The sequence below is a fragment of the Myotis nattereri genome, assembly GCF_964212035.1.
Source record: "Myotis nattereri genome assembly, chromosome: 6".
Lineage (NCBI taxonomy): Eukaryota > Metazoa > Chordata > Mammalia > Chiroptera > Vespertilionidae > Myotis > Myotis nattereri.
In genome coordinates this window covers 94,715,904-94,740,561 of record NC_138081.1, presented here as the reverse complement: position 1 = coordinate 94,740,561, position 24,658 = coordinate 94,715,904, and the positions used below count along the sequence as shown (strand labels likewise).

The 24,658-nt window shown below is 46.2% G+C and overlaps 1 protein-coding gene across 1 annotated transcript in view; it reads right to left on the bottom strand.

Moving 5' to 3' along the window:
• ARID1B (AT-rich interaction domain 1B) overlaps window positions 1-24,372 on the bottom strand; it is a 353,857-nt gene extending 329,485 nt beyond the window's left edge. Inside the window, exon 1 of the mRNA XM_081093953.1 lies at window positions 23,113-24,372. Coding sequence (XP_080950079.1) covers window positions 23,113-24,357 — 1,245 coding nt within the window. The 5' untranslated portion in view covers window positions 24,358-24,372. The remainder of the gene's footprint in view (window positions 1-23,112) is intronic.
• Window positions 24,373-24,658: the final 286 nt, after the last annotated feature.

Sequence of the window (24,658 nt, the reverse complement as noted above, 5' to 3'; positions counted from 1 at the left end):
CTTATAAAAGCAAGCAGCAATCTCTGCAAGTCCCATCACCTCTCTGTATGTGAAAACTCACAGGAAATATACAAGCATTTCTATTACATACGCTTTTAGCGGACTGCATTCCATAAATAAAATGCTGGCTCTTAAATCTTCATTGAAAGGCTTAATAAATGCACAAAATCACACGCCAAAAACTCAATCATCTCAGGATACAGGAGACAGTTCCAATAAGTGAGTCCAATAAAAAGGAAACATGGGTGCTAGGAAGCTGTATAATCCATTTAGTATACGCCTTGCATATACCTATCACTATAGCGCTAAGTAAAAAAGGATGAAGAAAGTGGTCATACTCACGCACCCATCACAAAGTAGTAGATGCAAAGATGCAAAAGTAGATTCAGCTGTATTAGTGTGATAAGATTATGATCTTTTTCTATTTTCCATTCTTGTTACATTAAACTAGAAGCCCAAAGCACAAAATTCATGCAAGGGGCTCGGCCCTCGCAGCCCCAACTTTGTCCAGAAGGTCGGCTGTCTGGTCTAATTAGCATATTATGCTTGTATTATTATAGATATGTACACACATACATACACACGTGGCACATAACCATGCACTTATATGTACATATATTCATATACCTGTTGGTTTATAAGATGCTCAAAGTACTTAAATATGAAAAATAACTTAAACTTAATCACAGAAAAACATGGCCAATGCATCCTCTTTCTATTTATTTAAAACTTCTCCCCTTACACTCTGTAGGGAACCTGTATTTGAGCCACTTTAGGATCCGGGTTTGAAATTAAAAGGCCCGGTGGGCTAGAAAACTGTAACCTTCTACTTGCTATTTCTTAATAAATTCTACAAAGCTAAAGAGAAGCTTCAAAGTGGAAAGTGAAGGAGGAGGAGCCAAAACTACCAAGTGCCGCCTATGAAACCTCTGGCCATTCCTTAAATTCACATTTGATATTTTAAAAGTAAAAAGTCCATGGTTTAAACACTTCATTATCGTTCAGTTCAAGCATTATTATTCAAACAACCAAATCCTAAAATCCTAAAAAGGGCATTCTTCAGCACAGAAGAGTACGAAGTGAATGAGCAGAGAACTGCATGGGCATAAAGACCCCCGGACACACTTTACATGTAATCCCGCTCACAGGAACACTCACAATGGATCTCTGCTTCACCTAATGATGATGTGAAGTAAAGTGACAGCCAGCAGAACGTTTACTTTCTAATCCATGGCCTGTGGTATTAATTATTCCTCCTAGCAGCACTAACTATAATCTAACCCGTGCAGAGGGCAGCGGTGAAGCCAAGCTGGGGGATGGGGAGGCAGAGGAGAAAGATGCCGTTTAACACAGTTATCTGCTCGGCTCACACCTCCGCCAGAACGTCACCAGCCAGTTAAACACTCGGTACTGCAATAATTTTGTCTCCAACCTTTTGACAATTTGTTTCACGCCTCATTTGCTATGAAGAGTTAAAACATTTTAGTCAACCTTGAGAAAGCAATTTGATTTTTTTCCACAGCAAAATGCATAACCTATTCCAACTACCAGGCCACTGGTTTAAGTTCAAGCTGAAACGGATGGAAACCAGCACTTTCCTTCAAATGCTGCAGAAGGACTCAGGCGCTCACCAGCCTTCCAGTCCTTCATGGGTGTAAAACAAAACCAAGACCCAGACTTCCACAGCGTGCTTCCAATGGCAGCAACATTCTCTCTCCTATTAAAAATGCGGACACCACAGATTCCTACTCTCTGTACTAAGCAAGACAGGGGCCTGGATAGATACTCCCACAAACAGAAAGAAATAACCTATAATAATAAAAGGGTAATTAATATGCTAATTAGACCGGACATCCTTCCTGATGAAGCCAGGCCGGTCCCGGGTGCCTGCGGGCCGCTGGAGGAGGGAAGCAGTCTGGATCCCGGGTGCCTGCTGGCAGCCAGAGGAGGGAAGCCAGTGCCAGCAGCCGAGGTCTCGTGTGCCGAAGGGAAGCTGGTACCTGCAGCTGGGGGAAGGAAGGCCTACTCTTGCACAAATTTTCGTGCATCGGGCCTCTAGTCTATATACTAAAAGCCTAAGCGACCTTTATGGTGGAACGGCCAGAATGACCAATCGCTATAATGTGCACTGACCACCAGGGGGCATATGCTCAACACAGAAGCTGCCCCCTGGTGGTCAGTGCTCTCCCACAGGGGGAGTACCACTCAGCCAGAAGCCAGGCTCAGGCTGGTGAGCACAGCGGTGGTGGCGGGAGCCATTACCGCCTCCGCAGCAGTGCTAAGGAGCAGCAAGTAGGCGGGAGGTAAGGAATGAGGGGTCCTGGACTGCGAGAGGGATGTCCGCCCGAGGGGTCCTGGACTGCGAGAGGGCACAGACCACAATGAGGGACACACACACACACACACACACACACACACACCCAGTGCATGAATTTTGTGCACCGGGCCTCTAGTTTCCTATAATATTGTTTTACTGTTTTCCCCTATTACTGTTACATTTTGGATTACCACATACATTTAAACTATTGACAGCAAAGTTAAGTTTCAAAATAAGGATCACTCAAGATCCCACATTATTTGCAGCATCCAAGCTTCCAGTGGCCCAGGTTCTGTGCTTCCTGGCGCAGTGCACGGTGAGCATGTCGAACTGTTTTCCATCTCCAGGACGCAAGGGGTCTCCAGAGCAGCGCTGCCCGGCGCGTGCTGCAGTGATGGAGCCTTCTCCTCTGTGCTGCCTGCGGGCTTTTAAAAGCACTCACAATGCAGTGAGGACAACTGCGGGACCGGACTCTTAACTTCATTTAATTTTAATTAATTTCCATTTAAGTAGCCGCATGTGGCTAGTGGCTACCGTAGTGGACGGAGCAATTCCAGGGCCCTGAAAGGCTAAGAGGCTTTCTGCTGAGGGAGGCCTTCCGGTCACACCGTGTCCTGAGGCCGTTTTCTCCTTCGGAAGAGGGAACAGTAGTGAAAACCAAACCAAGTGCAAAGACCGCCTCACATTCTCACCAACAAAGACACACGCGGAGTCCAAACCTGCTGCCCGACGGGTGGGCCGAAGGCGCAGTGCCATGACGATGTTTGCCTCGGGGCGAGGGGGCGGCCAGACGGACGCCTCAGAACCACGTCTCCTAGGACCCGGGCCAGGCGTTACTCCTCGTCTCACCTGTGGCCTGGGCTTGAGCCACCGACCACATGGCTTTGGGGGACTGGATCTCTCTCTCTCTCTCTCTCTCTCTCTCTCTCTCTCTCTCCCCCCCACCCCACCCCCACCCCCATGATATCCCCTAGGCGGGTGGGAAGAGGATATTTTTCTTCATGAATTTTTCCGATATCCTCGTAGAATACCAAATGATGTGAATGCGAGAAGAAACGTGCTGTTACAAGGACAGCTCCCACAGTACGTCTCACCCCTCAGGCCAGTGCGGATAAGAAAGGCAGCCAGTCCAGGGCCTGGCCCCGCTCGGCCTGCATCGCCTCGCGGGTAAGCCTCCGGCTGATCCGGACGGACGGCGCCTCAGTCACTCCCTGTGCAATGGGCACAGTGACAGCGACAACGCGCCGGAGCCGTCATGGATGAGCTCACATGGGGCCGGCCGCCGGACCCCAGGAGCTGTTCCACGAAGCGCGCTGTATCGTCGTGCCCCGGTACAAAGGGAAAACAAGTCTTCCCTTTGGGATCCGGGGCCATGAAGACACCTAACCTGTAACCCATAATACTTGAAAGGGGATGTGTACGCGAACTGTAATGTAAAGAATGACTTCGTGATAATGACACGGTAGCAAACACATGCCTGTTAAAGGAGCGATGTTACCACCGAAGCAGCCCTGGCGCACGTGAGCAGCTCTGCGGACGGCCGGGTCCTTGGCGGCCAGTCCCGAAGGCGCTCGCGGCAGGTTCCCGAGGGGCCAGAGGAGACGGGCGGCACCTTCTGCTCCCGCTGAGCGCGGCCTCGCCTGATGATCGGCACCAAGTGGCCATCCCCGAAGCTGACTCCCAAACGCCGTCACCTCTGCTCCAGAAGCCTCTCCAGGCGGCCCTGCCGCCTCCCTCGGCCGCGGACTGGCTGCTTCCCGTCCGTCACGTTCCCCAGACGCACCAGAGCGCCGTGCCCGAGGTCCGCGCTGTCCGAACTCAGGTTCTGGGCATGTTTCTGAGTAACCTCCCCGCAGCCCGCAAACCCGCGGGACTCGCTCGTAACAAGGGGAAAGGGCCGTGCGGGCTCCGGAGGGAATGGACTCCTCTGGATCCCGGGCCTCCCTTCACGGCCTCCATCAGCCCATGCCGAGCCCTCCGCTCCCGGGACTCCCTCAAGGGGGCCCTCGGGGAGCAGCGTGTCCTGCCTGTGGCCGACCTGCGTCGGCACTGGGCACAATGTGACAATCAGCAAGTCATCTTTCCTGTCAGAGAACAGTTTAGGCAGCCGCCATGTTGGCTGCATGACTTGCAGCTCCCCTGGGGGCCGCCATCTAGAAACGGCACAGGCCAACCCCACCCCCCCCCCTTCAAATCAGCCAATCCCGCAAGACTGTGCGCCCGCGCGCCAATCAGGAGGGAGGGCAGGTCACGTGTGTCAATGCTGACACGCGGAGCAGACCGCCTCCTGCAGGAAAGGTACCTGCCGCTCCGGCTCCGGCTCCCGAGTGACTCCCTTCGGCCCGGACCCCTGGGCTGGGGGTCCCTTATTTCCTACACAGGAAGGGAAGGCCCCGCCACCCAGCCAGGGCTCTCACCCGTTGCGGGAGGAAAACCGTCCACTGACATGTCAGGGAGCACTCAGCCCTGCACGCGTTCTCTTCCCCTTTTCAATTAAATAAAAAACTTTAAACAAAAAGCCCACTCTTCTTCCAACCGTGTCAAAGCCTCTTTCCGATTTCCTCTTCGCAGTTCGGCCACTGCAGCTCGGCCGTCCTCCCGCTCCTGATCTCAGCGGACAAGAGCCACGGCAGTCGCTCCGGCGGACGCCCTCCCCGGACGCCTCCTCTGAGCTGTGGAGCGCCCCCACTGCCGCTCCTTTCCCGGCCCCCCAGCTGGCTCCGGTCGTTCCTTACATGTCAGTGCCCCCAAGGCACTCATGAGCCCCCTCATGCCGAGGACCCACATGTACACTCTGGGCCCAGTTCTCCCTCCGCCGCTGCAGATCCCGCGGCCTGCTGCCCGCGAGCACCGCCTCAGCCCGGGCACACCTCCACCCCGCACGTCCGTGACTGACGGTGCAGGACGGCGGGAAGGCACCCGCACACCGTCAGAGACCAGCGGTGCCACGTGACTTCTCCCGGCGTGAAGGACACGAGGCGGCAGCACGCTCATGGGGCCGTGTCCACACGGGCAGTGACAGCGCGACTGACCACTGTCCCGGGCCGGGGTGCAGGCCGAGCACTCACTTGTAAGCCTGTCGAAACCACCGTGGGAGTTCCTCCCCATGGTGGTTTATTACATGTTCACCTTCAGCCTCATACGACAAAACCCATACCTGAAAGTGTTCGCTTCCTCAATCCCCGCGCCCCTGGGGACGGGAGGCTCCGCTGTCTCTGGGATCGAGTCTCCCTGAAAGGCCAGCCTACGGAGCAGGGTGTGCGCTGCATTCACTGTCTGTCACAGGTGGGTGCTGAACAGGACCAGGAGCTCTTTTTCGAATGAGTCAAGTGCACACACACAGTAACTCGGTATCTGGCCATTCGTTGTTGGCCATCGACGCTGCCGTCTCCCGCCTGCCCCTAACCCTCCCTTCCCACTCCTTTCCCCGGGTTTTGGGGGACGGAAGGTTTCCCTCGACGTGTCCCATTTACTGTACTCGGCGTTTCTCCTACAGATTGCTGCCCACGGCTCTCACAGACACAAGGGCATGGAAGGCTTGGCTGGCTTCTCATCTGGTTCCCGACAAGGTCATGGGTGCTGGCTGGCACAGCTCGTTTCCGCCGTGGCTTGGCAGAACCGTCTGCTTCTCCGCGCCCCTCACTTCTCGCTGCTGCCCCACAGCCGTTCGGATAACTTCTCCGCGCTTTACTGATATAACATGACAAAAAGGAACGTTACCATGGAAAACCAAATAACTATCATCTATGTTGAAAAGGGGGGAATGGCTTTATTCTTCTCCAACAGAGTTCAGTTCACAGCATCGGGCAGTGATTTTCTTGGGGCTTTCAGAGCAGCTGCAGAACGTTAAGATTGCACTGTGGAAAACCATAGCACTAGACGAATGATACTTTACTAAGAAATTCTCTGAAAGAAGGAACACAGGTAGACAGCTGTTAGCTTTCTAGGCAAATGATACCTTTTATATGAGGAGCAAAATAAAAATGTGGCTGCTAAGCCACCAAAGACTCCCACTCCCTTCAGAAGTTTAAAGAACCAAACACAATTAAAGGTCCGGTCTCAGAGAAAAGAATTTTCGTGACACACGGCAACGGTCTATTAAAAAAAAAAACAGGTTGCCGGTTGTGTTTCGTTTTTCTTCCTATGCATTCTTACAAATAGAGTTCAGTCATTTGCTTGAAATGGGTTAGGTGTAGTCAGCATTAACTTCACAAACTATAAATCCATGATTACTCTAGTAGTGATATGTTATTATAAGTAATAAAGCAAATTCAGGTTATTTTTATTAAATAGGAAATGAGAGAGGAAAGCCTTCATTTAATTCCAAGCTAAAAAAAACCATTATGGAGCTAAGTCACTTGGAAATATTCTCGGCCTCAAATTTAGCAGCGAGCAGGAGGTAAGGAAAACACAAGTCAAAAGCCCAGGAACCAGACCTAGGGCCAGTCTTGGCTACTGATCTTGCCTACTGCTCACACGCGGGGCAGGACTGGGTGAGTGGATTTAACGTACATCGCTTGTCTAAGACAAGGCTATGAGCCAAGTTGATTTTTTTGAGATTTGGCTCTATTGACCAATTTTAAGAGGGATATAAAAGGGAACTCTCCCAGTACGGACCTTCCCTTTAGACAGAATTAGGAAGAGGAAGTCTAAAAGGGTCCCGGACCATCCCAATACCCCTGAGCCTGGCCAGCCGAGACATTCCTCAGGTGAGTAAGGAACAAAGCAAAACGCAGCATTTGACTGGGTCCAGGGCTTGAATGCTTTTCCCATCTTCCAACACCACGGCGCCAGGCCCCAGAATGGCCCTGTGGCAACAGCAAAAACAAATAATCATGACAATACATCGCGAGATGACCTTGCCAAATTGGAGGATTTTTCTGCCTTATATTTATTCTTTTATCTACGCTTTTAACATCTTGATTATTTGAAGATATGCTAATCTGTGGGGCTGTCTTACAACTTTCACCACCACATTCACTAGGGGCATACAATGACCATTAAATTTTATTTTGTTGGTTTCTTACTCTAAAATTTGCTCTTCCAGCTCCTTGTATTCTCCCTTCTCTCCAATCTTCTGATCCCTAATTGTCACAGGTCTTCCCTTCCCTATTCTCTCTTCCTACTTCCTTGGACTTACAACACTAGTGACCTTAAGACACTGTCTAGTGTCCATTTTCTCATTCAAAGCCATTTATTGAGCACATACTATGTGCAACAGACACTGTCGTAGGTGTTGGTCCACCACCTCCCCAGCCCATTAACTTCGGTCTCGGCCACACTTAACTAACCCGAGACTGAAGAGAATCTATGCTCCTCTTTAAACAACAGACTATTTCACCGCCTCCCTTTATGACTCAGCTCAAACCGATGGCCCAGGCTGTGGGACAGAGTTTCCCCTAACAGGCAGATATAAATTAATGTTCAGTGACACTATCAGCAAAATCCAACAGCCACCTTCATGCCCTTGGAACACAGATTTTGAAGAATATGAAAACACTAACTCAAAAAGATGTATGTGACCAAATGGTCATTGTAGCATTATTTACAATAGCCAAGACATGGAAGCAGCCTTAGTGTCCGTCGCTGGAAGAATGGATAAAGATGTGGTATACATGCAATGAAATACTACTCAGCCATAAAAAGATGCCGTGTTGCCAATTTGCAACAACAGAGACGGTCTTGAGGGTGTTATGCTAAGTTAAATAAGTCATACAGAGAAGGACAAACACTATAGGACTTCATTCACATGTGGAATATAAAACAAAAAGGTAAGAAACAAACAAAAACAAACTCCTAGCTGCAGACATCAGAATGGTGGTTACCAGAGGGGAAGAGAGCGTGGGAGGGCACACGTACATGGTAACGGATGGTGGTGAGCACACCAGACAGTGTACAGATATCAAACACGTGCTGTTGTCTACTTGAAATAGATTTAATGAGAGTAACCAATGTTACCTCAATAAAGATGCAATTAGTCAATTAATTTTAACAAGTAATGACATCCTTAAAAGAAATTCATGCAACGTGCCTGGCACACACAGTAGGTGTTTAATAACAGGAGCTATTATCACTGCTCTTGCTCTTATTATATCACAATAATTGAGGATCTTCTAAAAACCTTCCTCTGAACCTGCATTTCTCTATTTGAGAGGCCAGGAATGGGAAGGAAGCAATGTGTTTGTAAGAACTGTACCAATCACATCTGACTAGAATGAAAGGCTGATCTCATGCAGACCCACATGTCTTATATAGGCCACCCTTTAAAGCAAATCACTCAGTCTGCTGCTGACTCACCACCACCCTGACATTTTTCCTGCCTCATCCACCCAGCGGGCTCCCCCCGCACTTCTCCACTGGGACTTGACTTGACTTGATTCATGTGCGTGCCTTGCTTCTCTCCAAATGCAGAATCACTGTCTTCTCAGCTGCAGCCACGCCCCCTCAACTCCACCCTTGCATTAACTTAATTTTGGGGCCACCTTGTCGCTCCATCCTCCCAATTGCACATAAAGATGCTGGTAAAATATCAGTCCTGCCATCTCTACACTATTACTTCTTATGTCTGTCATGTGAACAGAAATCTAGAAGCCCACACATTCTCCATAATCATGATCAAATACTTCTCCCACTGTGTTTGTTAGCCCTCAGGTGGAAACGAAACAAGTGTCCCTCAAGTCAAGGGGCAATTTTGCTTCCTGTATCCGTTACGCACATTCCCATCAGACGTCCTCTTTTGTGCCGTGTAGAAAGAGCCAGTATCTACAATCCCTCCCGCACAGAGCCGTATCCGATGCTCTGACCCGTAATAGCTGACAAGCCCTGAGGTGCACAGGAAAGGCCCAGCTCTGGAAAGCACACAGAAGCTCTCATCACTCTCCACCTCCTCCCGATCCCCTCCTTGTGCTAAGAAACTAGTTAAAGAGCCACTTCAGACCCATTCTTCTTGATAATGAGAATTTCCTTCTGAATATGTCATTTCAAGCTAATCAGGTGTCATGGCTATTGTTTACATTGAATTTTACTTTAATTTCAAGTACCTTTACTAACAAAGCAAAGATAAACATTCTTTAAAACTGGTTTTGTCTAATAAAAATCCAAACACCCCCTATTCGTTAATTACTCTTATTAATCACTATGAAACCAAGTAAGACCGCACACCTCAGTAAAGCTCTCTCTTAAAAATCAGTTCATTTCAGACTGTACAGGGAAAGACAAGAAACATGGGACTCTCCCAGGTACAGGTGGTAACATTCATCTCTCCAACTTTCTAGTGCCTTCTGCTTGTGAATGGCTTGTCTAAATTAAATCTACTTTAGCCCAGCTTGCCCACAATATTAAAATTATGTCATTATCAAGTAGTATTAATAAACAAAAATTCAAAAACGATTTCAAAAACTTAGGTTAGAAAGGAAAGAGTCGAGTCACAACTAATTAGGAATGCCCAAAACAACAATTTCCTTTTAAAAAGGCATTGTTCCAAAACTCCTACATTTCTCCTCTTGCTTTTTTCAGATTCTTCACATCAGCACATTATCCACCCCACAGAATATTCATCCTCGACAAGGCAGAAAGCTTGCCTGCCTCCCTGTGTGATCTGTCCGCGTTCCATGTGAATCCAATTTCCTTGCATTACCTCTGCCCAGGTCAGGGATGAATGGCTGTCAAATTCCCAGAGGAATAAAAAGAAAACCCTTTCTTCCTGAGGCAGCAAGTTTCAATTCACAGAGCACATGGCTAATCTACATATGTGAAGGTCACGGCACTTCAGTCAGAGAGGTTAAGAATGGAGCAGCTCACGTAAGGGGTTGTCTTAAACATCTTGGCATGATGCCCAACAAGTAAGATTGTTGAAAAGCCATAGATAGCTTCTGGCAGCAGCAAGGGGAAAAATATTTTGATCATGTGATGCCGCACACACTACCCAGTTTATTTCATGTGTGAAACTTCGCCAGTCCCTAAAAGACATGCAAATCAAATCCAGATTTCTGCTTTACCAGTCTGGCCATGCTGGTACACCTCCCTCCTCTTAAAATGCATTTATATGAAATTTCTAGATGCACTGAGAATACAACTTCAACATATTGACAACCAGTTGGCTCAAATATCTTAACATCTGATTACAACTTCTTTTTTTCCTGTTTTTTTGTTTGTTTGTTTTAACTGATGGTCATTAGGGTTCCTGCCACACGTGGGTTATAAATATAACGCTGAGAAGATTCTTGTGAGTCTTTTTTATGAAATGTTTCTATTTCTCTTTCATAAACTCCTATGAATGGGCTTTGCAGAATCAATGAATAGGTATGTTTAACTGCAGAAGAAGCTATGAGACAGTCCTCCAGACTGGCTCGCCAGCAGCACAAGAGGTCCAGTCTCTCGTGTGCTCACCTACATGCTGTCGGTCCTTTCTATCACAGCTGGACTAGTGGCTGCAGCGGTGGCTCACTGAGGCACTGGTTACCAGTACTCTGATGTTGTGCATCTTTCCATGTGCTATTTCTCCATTCATATATCTGCTTTTGGGTAAGTCCTTGGCACTCTTAAAAAACTGGATGGTTCTGCTTATTTTTGATTAGTTGGTGTTCTTATATATTCTGTATGCAAGTTCTTTGTACAATATACATCCTGTAAATATGGCCACCCAGTCTGTAACTTGCCTTTTCAGATTTTTAAGGGCTGATTACAACTTCTTTGTATTAGTTTTTCAACAAACCATAAAACTACTTCGAACAGGAAAAGGGTATTTAGACTAAAGAGCAACATTCTCTTAAGTTACCCAAATACACATAACTGTCTTAAACAAAATTCACCTTCTTCCTCCATTCTACTCTCTCGCCTCATTATTATTATGACAATATGGAAAACTACAGGAACTTAATGCACGATAAAAGACAAAACACAAAGTTGCTTTTTGCATCCTATTTTCACTAAATAATTATAGATTCAAGTAAAGCTGCTTTAAAGCACTCAAGCTTCTCACGACGGCGAGGAAGGACAGGTTCTTGCCCACATAACGGCCCCCAGGTGAGGAGCCGCGACTGCGACAAAGCACAGCTCTGCACGGTTTCCCTACTCGACCAAACGAAATGAAAGGCGCTGGCACTGACAGGGAGGGGAGGGAAGCTGTTTAAATGCAGCAAAATCATAACAAATGTAACTACAACTTTTAACAGGTGTTAACTTTCAATAATAAACTACTTGTTTAATATATGAAAAAAATAATTAGAAGCAAAAGAGTCACTTCAAAACTGGAAAGTTGTATCACCAACTCCTTCAGCTCAAAATGTAGATTGCTTATGAGGCCAGAGTTACTCAATCCATATTTCTAATTAAATGGAATAGTAAGTAAAATAAAAATATCCCACAAACTATCCTTTTTAATCACGAATATCCACTCGGTAACCTAAGAACATTCCTCCAGGATAAACAATGACCAACACAAGGCTGAGCACTGCATGACCATCTCAGGGTATCTTTTTATCTGGTGCCGTGCCCCTGCCCTAAGGGCACTTGATGTTTGTTCACAGTGGTGAATTCAATGTTCCAATTATCGATCTTCTGAATAGTTCCTTACCAGTTAAAAATATATGACTAAAAAAAATTGAACAATTACAGAAGACGTTTTAGAGATGTGATCAGCTGCTCTATAGCTTACTCTTCCTAAATACTCACAAGGTAAAGACATATCAGGCAATTAAAAAACTGAACCATCTAGATTAGAAATAAGCTTCAAGTGTTAACCTACTTGTTCTGAGAAGAGAGACTAATAGGCTGTTCAATTAACTAATACAGAACCACACCTAGCTCATTTTAATTCCTGATCGTGAGAAAGCAGTCCTTCGTTGTTGTATGAGAATGTCCTATCAGTCCTTTATAAAGTCCACTTCTCACAACTGTATAAATCCAAGTACTCCTTCCTATCCTTTTAGAAATTAGGGAACTACAAACTTGCCCGAGGTCACACAGGTTCTAACCTGCAAGCCTTGGGCTTGGGCCTTGGCCCCAGCTGCGGTCCCCACCCCTCTTCACCTGGCGGGCAGCTCATCAACCAGATCTTAGCTGATTAGAGCTGATTAGCAAACAGACTTCCGACTCCTACCCCCGCCCCAATCTAGTCTCTGGGAGGTGTCCCTCTAAAATCAAAACTCCCACTCCAACTGTTTACGCTATGTCGTGTAACATGTTCTCTTGTCCTTAGTCACTGCATTATCAATTCCTCAAGGTCCAGGCCCTAGTCACCAAGGGTGCCATCATCGCCAGAGTGGGCTCTCCACCAACATCTGTCTGATGCCCCAGCTCTCCCAGCGATGACACAACCCTGTAGTCCCAATGGCCTGGCACAAAGACTGTTCAATCCAGTGAAGTGAACTGAACTTTAATTCCACCATGCTAATGATGCTCTAAGCCAGTGGTTCTCAACCTTCCTAATGCCGAGACCCTTTAATACAGTTCCTCATGTTGTGGTGACCCCCAACCATACAATTATTTTCCTTGCTACTTCATAACTGTAATTTTGCTACTGTTATGAATCGTCATGTAAATATCTGATATGCAGGATGTATTTTCATTGTTACAAATTGGACATAATTAAAGCACAGTGATTAATCACAAAAACAATATGTAATTCTATATGTGTTTTCCGATGGACTTAGGCGACCCCTGTGAAAGGGTGGTTCGACCCCCAAAGGGGTCGCGACCCACAGGTTGAGAACCGCTGCTCTAAGCCATTTTTTAGCAGAAAAACCTCTATATGCTACCCAAAACAAAACCCAAATTAAGACCACTTTCTCATCAATGTCATGGCACCTAAGAACAATCTCCAAGTGCACTGACCTTCACATAAAACAGGGAAACACTGACAGAACAGATTCCTTGAAACTGACATGGAAACCCATCATGCACTGCCAGGGAGCTTTGGGTTTGAGCACATCATTAACTAGTCTTCCAAGAGTTCCTCAATGATGCACTTTGAGGGATACAGCCTTTCTGCACAGAACTGCAAAACAATAATGTAGCCGTTCATTTTCATTTCTACTTAAACACCAGGAGTCTATGATAATTCACCAGGGAAAATTATGGATCATATGTGATATTTACTCTTTGTATCTTAAGCTCCAGGTGGTGCTCAGTAAGTATTTGTTCATAATAGAATTGAATTTGGTCCCTGATACTTTTATAAATCTCAGCATAAAAAATTAAAAAGAAAAGCTGCCACTACATATTTGAGGCAGGCCCCTGGCATTCGCAGATTTGACATTCCCTGTTTGATTATTTGAGAGCAGCCCTAGTACATTATACTCTTGCTAGGGACCAAATTTGAATCTTATATTCAGTGAAGTGAAGCAGATACAGAAGCAACTAATGAGAGACCTCAAGTCCACCACCCAGAATCTCAAAAAAGCCTAGTTTTAAATTTTTGAAACTTGGTTTCTTTGCAGAAAGTACTTCCCATAAAAAGCCAGTCATTTTTGCAGATCATGAAAGTGCGAAGGTCTAAGAAGTATGTATAAGAAAGGAATGATTCTTGGCCAGAGAACAGAATTTACTCATTAATATTAAGGGATTAATATTAAGGATGGAACAGTAAGTGGGGCAAGTTTGCTCCAATGACATCACCATAGTTTCTGCTGGTAAACCGAAACAACTCATGCAACTGCAAGAGTCGCCATTCAGCACAAAACTACGTTTTGGGAGGGAAATTACCACGGAATTCACAGGTCTCAGTTTATATTCGCTGGGCATGGCTGGGAGCTCGTGTAGTTTAATAAGCTGTTCAGTGGTGCATAGCTGATAGGCACTATTTTTTAAATTCAAAACCACCAGAATGGTGCAGCTGGGAGGGACTTGTCTTCCATCACACCTGAATTGGGGCGGGCCAGGGGAGAACAGAGCCCAGGTCCCCTCACTACTCCCGTGGGAAAGAAGAGGTGCCAGTACAGGTGCCACAGGATTCACAGCAATGACCTCAATGATAACCCTGCCCGGCAGGCGACACTCCAGACCAGGAAACTGAGCCCCTGCCCTGACTCAGAGAAAATGGGTGCTCAAGCCTTCAAAGCAGCGGTTCTCAACCTGTGGGTCACGACCCCTTTGGGGGTCGAACAACCCTTTCACAGGGGTTGCCAAAGACCATCGGAAAACACATATATAATTACATATTGTTTTTGTGATTAATCACTATGCTTTGATTATGTTCAATATATAACTGAAAATACACCCTGCATATCAGATATTTACATTACAGTTCATAACAGCAGCAAAATTACAGTTATGAAGTAGCAAGGAAAATAATTGTATGGTTGGGGGTCACCACAACATGAGGAACTATATTAAAGGGTCTCGGCATTAGGAAGGTTGAGAACCACTGCTACAAAGGAATCAAGATCTGACCAACTCCAAGCCCATGGTCTTTCGTTTACATCAGAGGCCTTGCAATATATTCGTATTCTCTCATAACTCCTCATAATGACAGAATAAACTAATATACAACAAACATACCAATTCCCTCAGAAATAAGTCTGCTTCTTCAGAGAGATACTTGCTCAGCAGTACAGTAGCAATGTTTCACATTTCTATTTCCAAGGTCATTTATAATTTAGTGGGTAAAGTGAATTTATTATAAAAAATACAAACTGGAAGCACAAAATTTAAAGGATATTAAAAAGGGTTTATAGTTTGATATATACAGGTGGAGCAAAAGTAGGTTTAGAGTTGTTCGTATGGAAAATAATACAATAATAAACTTGTTCTGCATACTCACAATTGTAAACCTACTTTTGCCTCACCCTGTATAAATATATGGTCATTGAATGTTTAAAATTCGCTTCTTAAATTTCAGAAATTGGATGCCTAATTCTAGACAAATTTTATAATTTTAACAATCCTTTCAAAATAAGGCCATGAAGTAGTTGAGCACTTTTAAGATGCTCGTCTGAGAAAGAACCCGGAGATGCCAAGGATTCTGGAGCAGCCTCCCGGATCCTCCATGCCTCGCCTTCTGCGAGGTTTATTTCAGGGCCCAGGAGCAGTGGCTGGGTTCACTTCTCAGCCAGCACACACTATCTAACCCAGCCGTGGACAAACTACGGCCGCCGGATCCTGTTTGAAATGAATAAAACTAAAAAAAAAAAAGACCGTACCCTTTTATGTAATGATGTTTACTTTGAATTTACATTAGTTCACACAAACACTCCATCCATGCTTTTGTTCCGGCCCTCCGGTCCAGTTTAAGAACCCATTGTGGCCCTCGAGTCAAAAAGTTTGCCCACCCCTGATCTAAACAGTTACCAAAACACTCCAGCAATCTAAGTATCTTCCTAAATCTGAGCAGACTGTTTTAACTGTTTTCCAGGAGCCCATGTCATGTAGAAAACAGAGATAAAGAAAAGGGACCATTCTATATAAATTTCAAAGTGATTATATTGTCCTTTTTTTAGTTATTACTCTCTGTAGTGGATCTATATTTTGCCCTGGCATAAATCCAGTAATTGATTGGTAAAAATGGAAAAGAGTCACTAGTTCATATCAGCTATATCACAACAATCTACTATTTGTTTTGCCAAAATCCTCTGCCCTACCAAAAAAAGCAGGCCAAAAGCCTGCTGACCCACATGGCTGCTATTTGCACTTGGTTTAAATGAGCCAGTTCTAAGTCAGTGATGCCAACACGCCTTGCCCAGGTACAGTGGGAGCAGGCGCTCTGCCTGAACTGCGCACCAGAGCAGCTGCGATCCCGCGCCCTGGCTACCAGCTGTGTCTGGCCCAAAGGCTGATTAAGAAAATGGGTGCTCGATAAATATTTGCCAATTGATCATCTGGAGTAGATATTTATCTAACATGCGCCTCACAGCATACACAAATCCTAGATGTTTACACCTTAAGAAGTCATTGTTGCTGCCCAATACAAGCACTTCAATTCCAGCCGATTTTCTCTGTGCCCTCTGAGGAACCTGGTGTTAAAGTGCGGAACTGATCATAGAAAGATGCAACTATATGTCAGCATCAACAGCAGCTAAAATACAATTCCAATATTTTACACACAAAAAAGCCTGTTCACAGAAAGATTACTCAGAGTCTAAGAAGCATCCCTTTGCAGCTGCTTCTAAAATACAATTAAAAGGCCGATCCTCTTAATTTAGGAATTTTTCCACATACCAGGAATTTCTGCAGTTCTGCAGAGGACTACAAATTAAAACCATGAGGCGGGAAGCACAAATCTGGGGCTCGGAAGAGCATGACAATGGACACAGCATCACGTGGACTGGCTGTTTGCTCTGGGCTGCGGGGGGGGGGGGGGGGGGGGGGGGGGGATGCCCCAGGACTTAAAACACAAATAGAATATAATTATCGTTGTAAATGACTTTCAGTAATAGTAGAAAAATAAAACCAATAATTTAAAAAGAGGCTAAAATTGCAAAAGATGAGAGAAATAAGGGGAAAATGATCGTGGTAACTGTTTATTTCCATTCCCTATTATCTAACAAAGCCCCAGGTTTCTATCAGCAAACTTTTAACGACATAACTGACAATGAAAATATTAACCTACACAACAAACATTTCCAAAAAGGCAAAATCTGGGTCAATTACCCCAATGTTAGAATTAGGAGGAAGTAACAGACTAAAAACAAACAAACAAAAACCACCATTAACGTTCCTAAGGAGCATTTGAGGAAGAATTTACTAATAAACTACAAAGTGTCAAGATTAGTAGTTATAAAGATAAGATTATTTTGCTTACAATCCACAATAACTAACAAGTTTTTTTTGTTGTTTTTTTTAATATATTTTTATCGAATTCAGAGAGGAAGGGAGAAGGAGAAAGATAGAAACATCAATGATGATAAGAGAGAATCATTGATCGGCTGCCTCCTGTATGCCCCACACGGGGGATTGAGCCCGCAACCTGGGCATATGCCCTGACCAGGAATCGAACCATGAGCCCCAGGTTCCTAGGTCAACACTCAACCACTGAGCCACGCTGGCCGGGCAATAACTAATAGTTTTAAAGCTTGACATGAAGAAAAGAAAAAATATTTATTTCAATTCAGGAAGATGAAAAAGTTCTGGAAATGGATGGAGTGATGGCTGCAAAACAATGTACATATACTTAATGCCACTGAATTATACACCTAAAAATGATCAAAACGGTGAATTTTGTTATGTATATATTACCACAATAAAATAATACATGAGTATAATTTTGTAACATTCCACCCCCCTTTTTTTAATGTGGTCTAGGATTTTCTTCTGATTTCATCATATATGGATGGCTTCCCTTCCAGAGTCACCTAATAAGGAATGACTTCTGTGTGGCTCTCGTTTCATCTTTCAAGGCCCACAGGAGACACGGAGAAGCGCATGGTACAGAAGATGGTGAGCAGAGGCCAACCCCGTTCAAGTCAAGAGGACTGGCCTGCTGTGACTGATGCGCAGATGCTGCCGCCATCGACCCCTCTTGGTAAACCAGGTATGTTGAAGGTTTTAGGGTGTTGGGCTCTTTCCTAGCAATAAATTTCATTCAAGAAATAAATTAAAATCGTTAATTCATCTGTCAAATTCAGCAGCCTTCTAATATTTGTGGCATTGATCCACTCAGAAGTGGGTTTGAAAACTGCCTGTTGGATCTTACTCAGATAAGTAAATCCAAGGAAATAAGTTTTCTTAGAATTACTCCAAGTTAGATTTTGAAAATAGCACATGTTTACTGAAAACTTAGTTTGGAAACATATATTTTACTTTGATAAATAAATTCATTCATTTACTCAATTGATGTGAAATGTTAAAACTACTTAATACCTATACATATTTCAACGATTCCATTCATTCTGATGTTAGCATAAAGCAATAAAAGTGAATATTTAATTATATCAAGGCAATGGTACCTAAATCTCTTTTTTTTTTCATCAAATTTCTAAGAGAAAAAGTCACTAAAGTATACTAGGTTTTTAGATCAAAACTAATTCATTCAATCACTCAAACCAAGGAGGGCCACTTAGTCTCGTATAAATAGCCTCCGAACGGGAAAAAGCAACACTGAATAAATAGATCTACATTTATGTCCCATAAATATATATATATATATATATCTCCTTGGTGGATGAGTTTTCGACACCACAGGGAACGAGGACTTGGGACTACTCAGCCTCAAGCAGGCACACACAGCAAGTGTGTGGATCTACTTTACATATCCACAGAGAACCTGCACACATCTGCTGACAGAGGAAGGACACCCTCTTAAAAGGCAAGCTACCAAAAACTACCCGATTCCAAAAAGGCCTAGAACGTAGATGTGGCCCCTTAAGTATAAACAGCATTTTAAAATGTCATAAAAATTTTGTAACAGCCATTTTCAAAATCTAAATACTGCAAGAACAATTAACGTAATGAGTTTAATATTCATTTTGAGCCTCCATAAATCCATTGCTTTAAGTAACACACGACAGTTCTTTCAAACATAAATATAAGCCTCAAATTTACAAATCTACACACAGTCCAAAATGAAAGCGACACAAGTGAAATATTAGTTCCTTTTCCACAAATATGGATCAAAGCACACAGAACGGGTGTCATTCTAGCATAATGAGAAGAGCCTCTATATTTAGGACACTGGGCAAAAAGCTAACAGAGTTTCCTATACTAATACATCTGAAATTTATATCTCCAAATCAGTCTTCAAAATAAGTAGCAAAATGTCAGAGGCCCCAACAAATGTTAAATCGGACTACTTTCTTACTAGGAGAGGACAGGGTTAAAGAAATGAAATAATCATCTTTTCAGTTGGCCTGTCATGCTGGTATTTATCCTAGAGAAACAAGTAAGTTCCCATTAGATCAAAAGTCATTTTGTTAGATACACCCTGCCCCAAATTAAGAAGTAACAAAGACCATTAATAAGAAATAGAACTCAAAAGGAAGCCCCATTCTATTACACCTCTCTTTTAAAAAATGCCTGTGCCTAATAAATTACCAAATGAGTTTATATTAAGAGTCTTCCTCCACATTTGTCTCATATTTTTAAAAGCGTTCTCAAACCAGAATTAATGCTATTTTTATACCAAAGTAAAGACAGTATTCTCATTTCTAATGAGGATCATGCTGTTTAGGGTTAGATACACACCCCTGACACTATATGACACTGGGAAAAATGAAACATGTATATAAAGCCTTGCCAAAAATTCATTCCTAAATATAGATAAAAAACAAAACCAAAAAAAAAAAGAGGGATTAAAGGTCCTCATTATAGATCCAAGGTAAGACTATGTTGCTTCCTCCGGGAATATACTCATTGATTTTGTGTTAATATAAACGTAAATTTAAGTGACAGCTGTTTTAAAAGAGTAGTTGCCATTAAAAAAAGAACTGTCAAAAGTATGTACACAGAAAACAGGCTCTCCAATGAGAACAGTTCTAAGCCATGCATAATTTCATCCCACAGAACCTAGGAAAACAGAAAACTGTAGACATTTTCATTGTATTTTCTTTGTTTCTTACCTAATAGGCCTTTTCTATGAACCACAGATGCTAATTCCACATCTTCTGATGACAGAGTAGCCAGCCAACAAATACAGAAATGTAGGCCACAAATTTTTTTTACAAGATTTAAAATATCAGATAGGGTAAGATTTCACTGGGGGGAGGGGAAGTGGGGAGTGATGGCTATGCTACCTGTAATGTATCATACAAATTTTAAGGTAATCAGGAACCAGCCTTTAACTTCCTGCTTTGTAAGCCAGCTAAACACTTTCCTTTTAATGATAAGGTTTTTTTTATTACATTGTGTTATAATCTATAAAACTAAAGTTAAAAAAGCATTAATGGAATTCAGTATAAATGTAGACATTATAAAATCTTAGTTATGTGAGCAAATCTCAATATTCCTTCTGAAACTGCTCTATCTGAATACTTTATCTCACCAAAAACCCAAAACTGTATCATAAAATGGCTTATTTCACTTTTTAAAAAGTGCTTCCTTTACAATATATGCATCTGTTTTGCTCCTAATTACAAAAACATTTGCCACCCAATATAAACCATTTCCTAAAGTCAAAAACGAAACTAAATGTGTTAAAAGCCACAAGAAAATTTTATCATTTAACGTGATTTAATAGCATTTTGTGACCTATAGTTATGTAGTAATTTAATGTTTGGGACAAATGACTGTTTCTTAGTCATTTACCACAGCAAATACTAAGTAATACTACCATTCCAAAAAGAAAAATATAAAGAAGACACATTCCACATGTCATACGGTAAGGCACCTAAAAGAAATCTGTGAATCTAGGTCATATGCCTGTCATTTGTCTTTCCCCTCAAAAATAAAAAAGCTATTCCCAAGGGTCACACTGAGGACATAATGGATTCACTCTCATTCCAAGAAAACAAAATACTTAAAATGACTGGTACCATTAAGAGATAATACTCTAAAGTAACACGAACTTGCATCTGCCTCTGTCATCCTTTCCTTTCTAGTCTACAAAAGATGTGAATTTTAAACTGTCCCTTTAAAAGCAAACTGACAAAGCAAATCTTTTGTAAGTTAATTACATGGGTTTATTTTCACAAGGTTTCTCTATGTTTTTACCTGTGGGATTGAAAAATAAAAATTGGAGTCGAAGTTTTCTATCAAGAATGGAAAATATATTATCATTAAAAGTAAAACCCCACTAAGTATAGGTCTGAAAGCAGTGGACAGTAATGTCCTCAGCCCGAGATTCACATGAGTATCAGTTAAATTCAGTCTTTCAATCACTCAGACAAGTCTCTCCTCTAAGATATGATTATTATTAAAATACAACTTCCTAAATAAGTGAGCTGAGTGAAAATGTATATTACAATCCCTGTTATTGCTTTGTAACAGACTAAAATTTTAATAACTCTCATAACATTAAAAGGCCTATGGAAGAAAAATTATTTGGAAGAGACACACCTAACACAACTCGCATGTAATATAGTTCCCCTAATTCACTGTGTAAGCAGTTCAAATACGGCTCACATTACCCAACCTAACAAAACAATCAAGGGAGAAAAGAAAGGTTCCTGGGGCACTTCTGTATTCTCCAAATAAGTGAATATAAAATGACTTTTAGTATTTCACAAAAATGTCCACTTTTCCCTTTTAACTAATTATCTGTAAATATCACGTTGTTCCACTTCATGTTTTTCAAATATGTCAATTCTAACTAAAACATCTCATCTACAAACACCTCAAAGCAGAATTGTTAAAAACACAAATTACTATAAATATAACTTTAATCTTGCTATAATGCTAAATAAATTTCACTAGAAGATATTGTATATCGGAATCTTGAAATTTTTAATAGCCTTTCAATTTTTACATTAAACTGTGAGGACATAACTCAAATATTTCTCTTAGTTTGCTCTGTAAAGGGTACTTTTATAAAAGCTTAACAAATCCAAAAATTGGTAAAATCCCTGGTTTAATTATTCTTCAACTGCCACATCTTCACCCTACAATTAAAGACGGTGATACATGCAACGTGTGTGTTAGGACTGTCACAGATCTGAACGTTATAAATGCCCAACGCTGGACACCAGCGTCATGCTTTATGCATTTAATCCTCTTATTAAAAATGTGCTTCATAATCATTTAAGCTTTCAGTAATATTCACCCTTACATCTGCTCGTAGCAGAGCTCAGTTATTATTTGTGGCAAGAATTTTTGTGACTGTGCTGCTCAGCACTTCTATTTACATCAGCAGCGCTAAATGCCCAATGGTGAGAGGGGAGCCAATCAGATGGCAGATTAGATGTCAACTCCGAGGCAGCTGTCTGGAGACTATTACAGCCAGTTTACCTCCACAATTCAAATTCCAAACCTCGCCGAGGAGCCCGAGTCAGTCCTGAGGCTCAGCCTGCGAGCAGGAAAGAGCCAGCCAGCAGGACACTTCCTAATGACGCTGCGGGACCTGCAGGGCAGCAAATTAAAGAAAATCCACATGAACCCGATCCGAAAGGATCCATTTTCACTGGTCGGCTACTTTCCTGGACTGGCTGAATAAAACGCATGCCTCATCCACGGTCAAAATAAGTTCAAGGCACCCGAACGCGTTCCTGCAAAACAGCGTATCGGTTGAAGGTGACTCCTTTCAAGCAGCCCGTGAGCCAAATAATGGATTTCCTGGCGATTCCCGGGAATGAATCGATACATTTTAGAACCTTTTACCTCCTCTCCGTTGCACACTCGGGTATTATTTTCGCTACCAAACGTTCCAACTCAAAGCCCGCATCGAGTACCTCCGAATGGCCGGGCAGACGGCGGAAAGCACCCCCGGCCGCCACAAAGCTCCCGTCTTCCCCCTTCACCGTGGGAGCGAGGGGGACAAAGTTCCTCCTCCTGCCCCCGCCAAAGCGCACTGTGGCGCGAACCGGGGCGATGGGGCCGAGGGTCCCGTCCAGTCCGCCCCGATCTCGTGACAAAAGCCGCCCGCCCGGCCCCGGCGCCCACCCGGCGGCCAGGCGGCGCAGTCCCGGCGCGGCGCGCGGCTCGGCCTGGGGCGGGGTGGCGGCGGGGAGCGGGGAGCGGGGAGCGCGGCGCCGGCGGTGTCCGCGCCGGGCCGGCCTCGGCCCGACCCTCGCCAGGCCCCCGGGCCGCGCACCCGGCCCCGGCGCGCCCCGGCCCGGCCGGGCGGCAGCCGCGACTTAAAATGGCTTTGGGCGCCGCGCGGGCCCCCGCCTCCCCCGCCCGAGACGCAGAAAAGTCCGCGGAAAGAAAGAAACTAGGGCCGGGGCGCGCGCCGAGGCCCCGCGGCGGAAGCAGGCCCGGGGCGCGGGGGTTACCTGGGATCTGCCCATGCCGGGGCCGGCGGTGCCCGGGCTCATCGCCGGGTGGCTCCTTTGTTGCGCGGCCGCCCAGGCCGGGCTGGCAGCGGCGTACTGGGCGCCCATGTCCTTGCCCAAGCCCATGCCCGCGGCCGCCTGCTGGCCGCCCGCCCCCGCCGCCTGGGACGGGGGCTGCGCCGGCGGCGGCGGCGCGCTGGGGCTGCTGTAGTCGGGGTAGCCGCCGCCGTAGCTCCTCATCATGGGGCTGGGCGAGGTGAGCAGCTGGTTGAGGGTCGGGGTGGCCCCCGACGGGTGCTGGTTCTGCCCGGCGAAGCGCTGGAAGCCCCCCGCCGCCGCGCCGGCGGCCGCCTTGCTGAGGCTCGCGGCCCCGCCGCCGCCGGGGCCCATCATCATGCCGCCGCCCTGCTGCCGGGGGGAGTTCAGCACCCCGTACCCCGAGGACGAGCCCCCATAGCCGCCGCCGCCGCCTCCTGCTGCTGCTGCCGCCGCCGCGGCCGCCGCCGCCACAGCTCCCGCTCCTGCTCCTCCTCCTCCTCCTCCTCCTGCGCTGCCTCCTCCTCCTCCTCCTCCTCCTCCTCCTCCTCCTCCTCCGCCGCCGCCGCCGCCGCCCGCGCCGGGTCGGCCGTAGCCCGGATAATGGTTGTACTGGCTGCCGGGGTAGCCTTCGTGGGAGTTGTGCAGGGGGTCCATGCCGCCGGGGGCGGCGGCGGCCGGAGCGGCGTGCATCACCCCCAGCGCGCTGCTTTGTTGTCCGCCATGTTGATCAAAGCCGGGCCCGGCGCGGCCGCCGCTCGCAGGGCCGGCGCCGCCGTAGTAATGACTGAACTCCGGGCCGCCCCCGGGCACGGCCCCCGGCGGCTGCGGCGCGCCCAGGGCGCCCAGGCCCGCGTGCTCGTAGCGGCCGCCCGCCGGCTCCCCCATCTTGGGCGGCGCGTCGTCCTCGTCGCCCGGCTGGCCCGGCGGAGGCGGGCCCGGGTCGGCCTGGCCGCCCGCGGCACTGTCCTTGGCGCCTCCATGTTGCGGCGGCTCCATGTCGGGGCCGGGCTGCGCCGCGCCGCCGAGGCCGTTGTTGGCCAGGGGCGGCGGCGGGAACGGGCTCAGCGGCGGCTGCAGCGCGTGGTGGCGGTGCAGGTGGTGGGCATGGTGGTGGCGGTGGGCATGGTGGTGGTGCTGCTGGTGGGGCGCGGCGGGGGCTTCGCCAGCGGCTTTCAGTTTGTGGTTGGGGAGCAGCCCCGTCTCCATGGCCGAGCCCGGGCCCGCCGCGGAGGAAGAGGCGGCGGCGGAGGACGGCGCGGCGGCGCTTCCACCCTCCGCGAGAGCCGCCTCGGACCCGCCGCTCTGGGCGCTGTTAGTGCTGGCGGCCGCGCTCGCGCTCAGGGCCATGTTCCGTTCGAGACGGGGGCGCAGGGGGTGGGGGTGCACACTGTGGAGGCCGCCGTCGCCGCCCCCCAGCGTGGGTCCCGGGGCCGCCGCCGCGCCGCGCGCCCCCGCCTCCGGGTCCCGGGCCCCGGGCGCCGGCCGCGGCCCGGGGGGCGCACGCCGC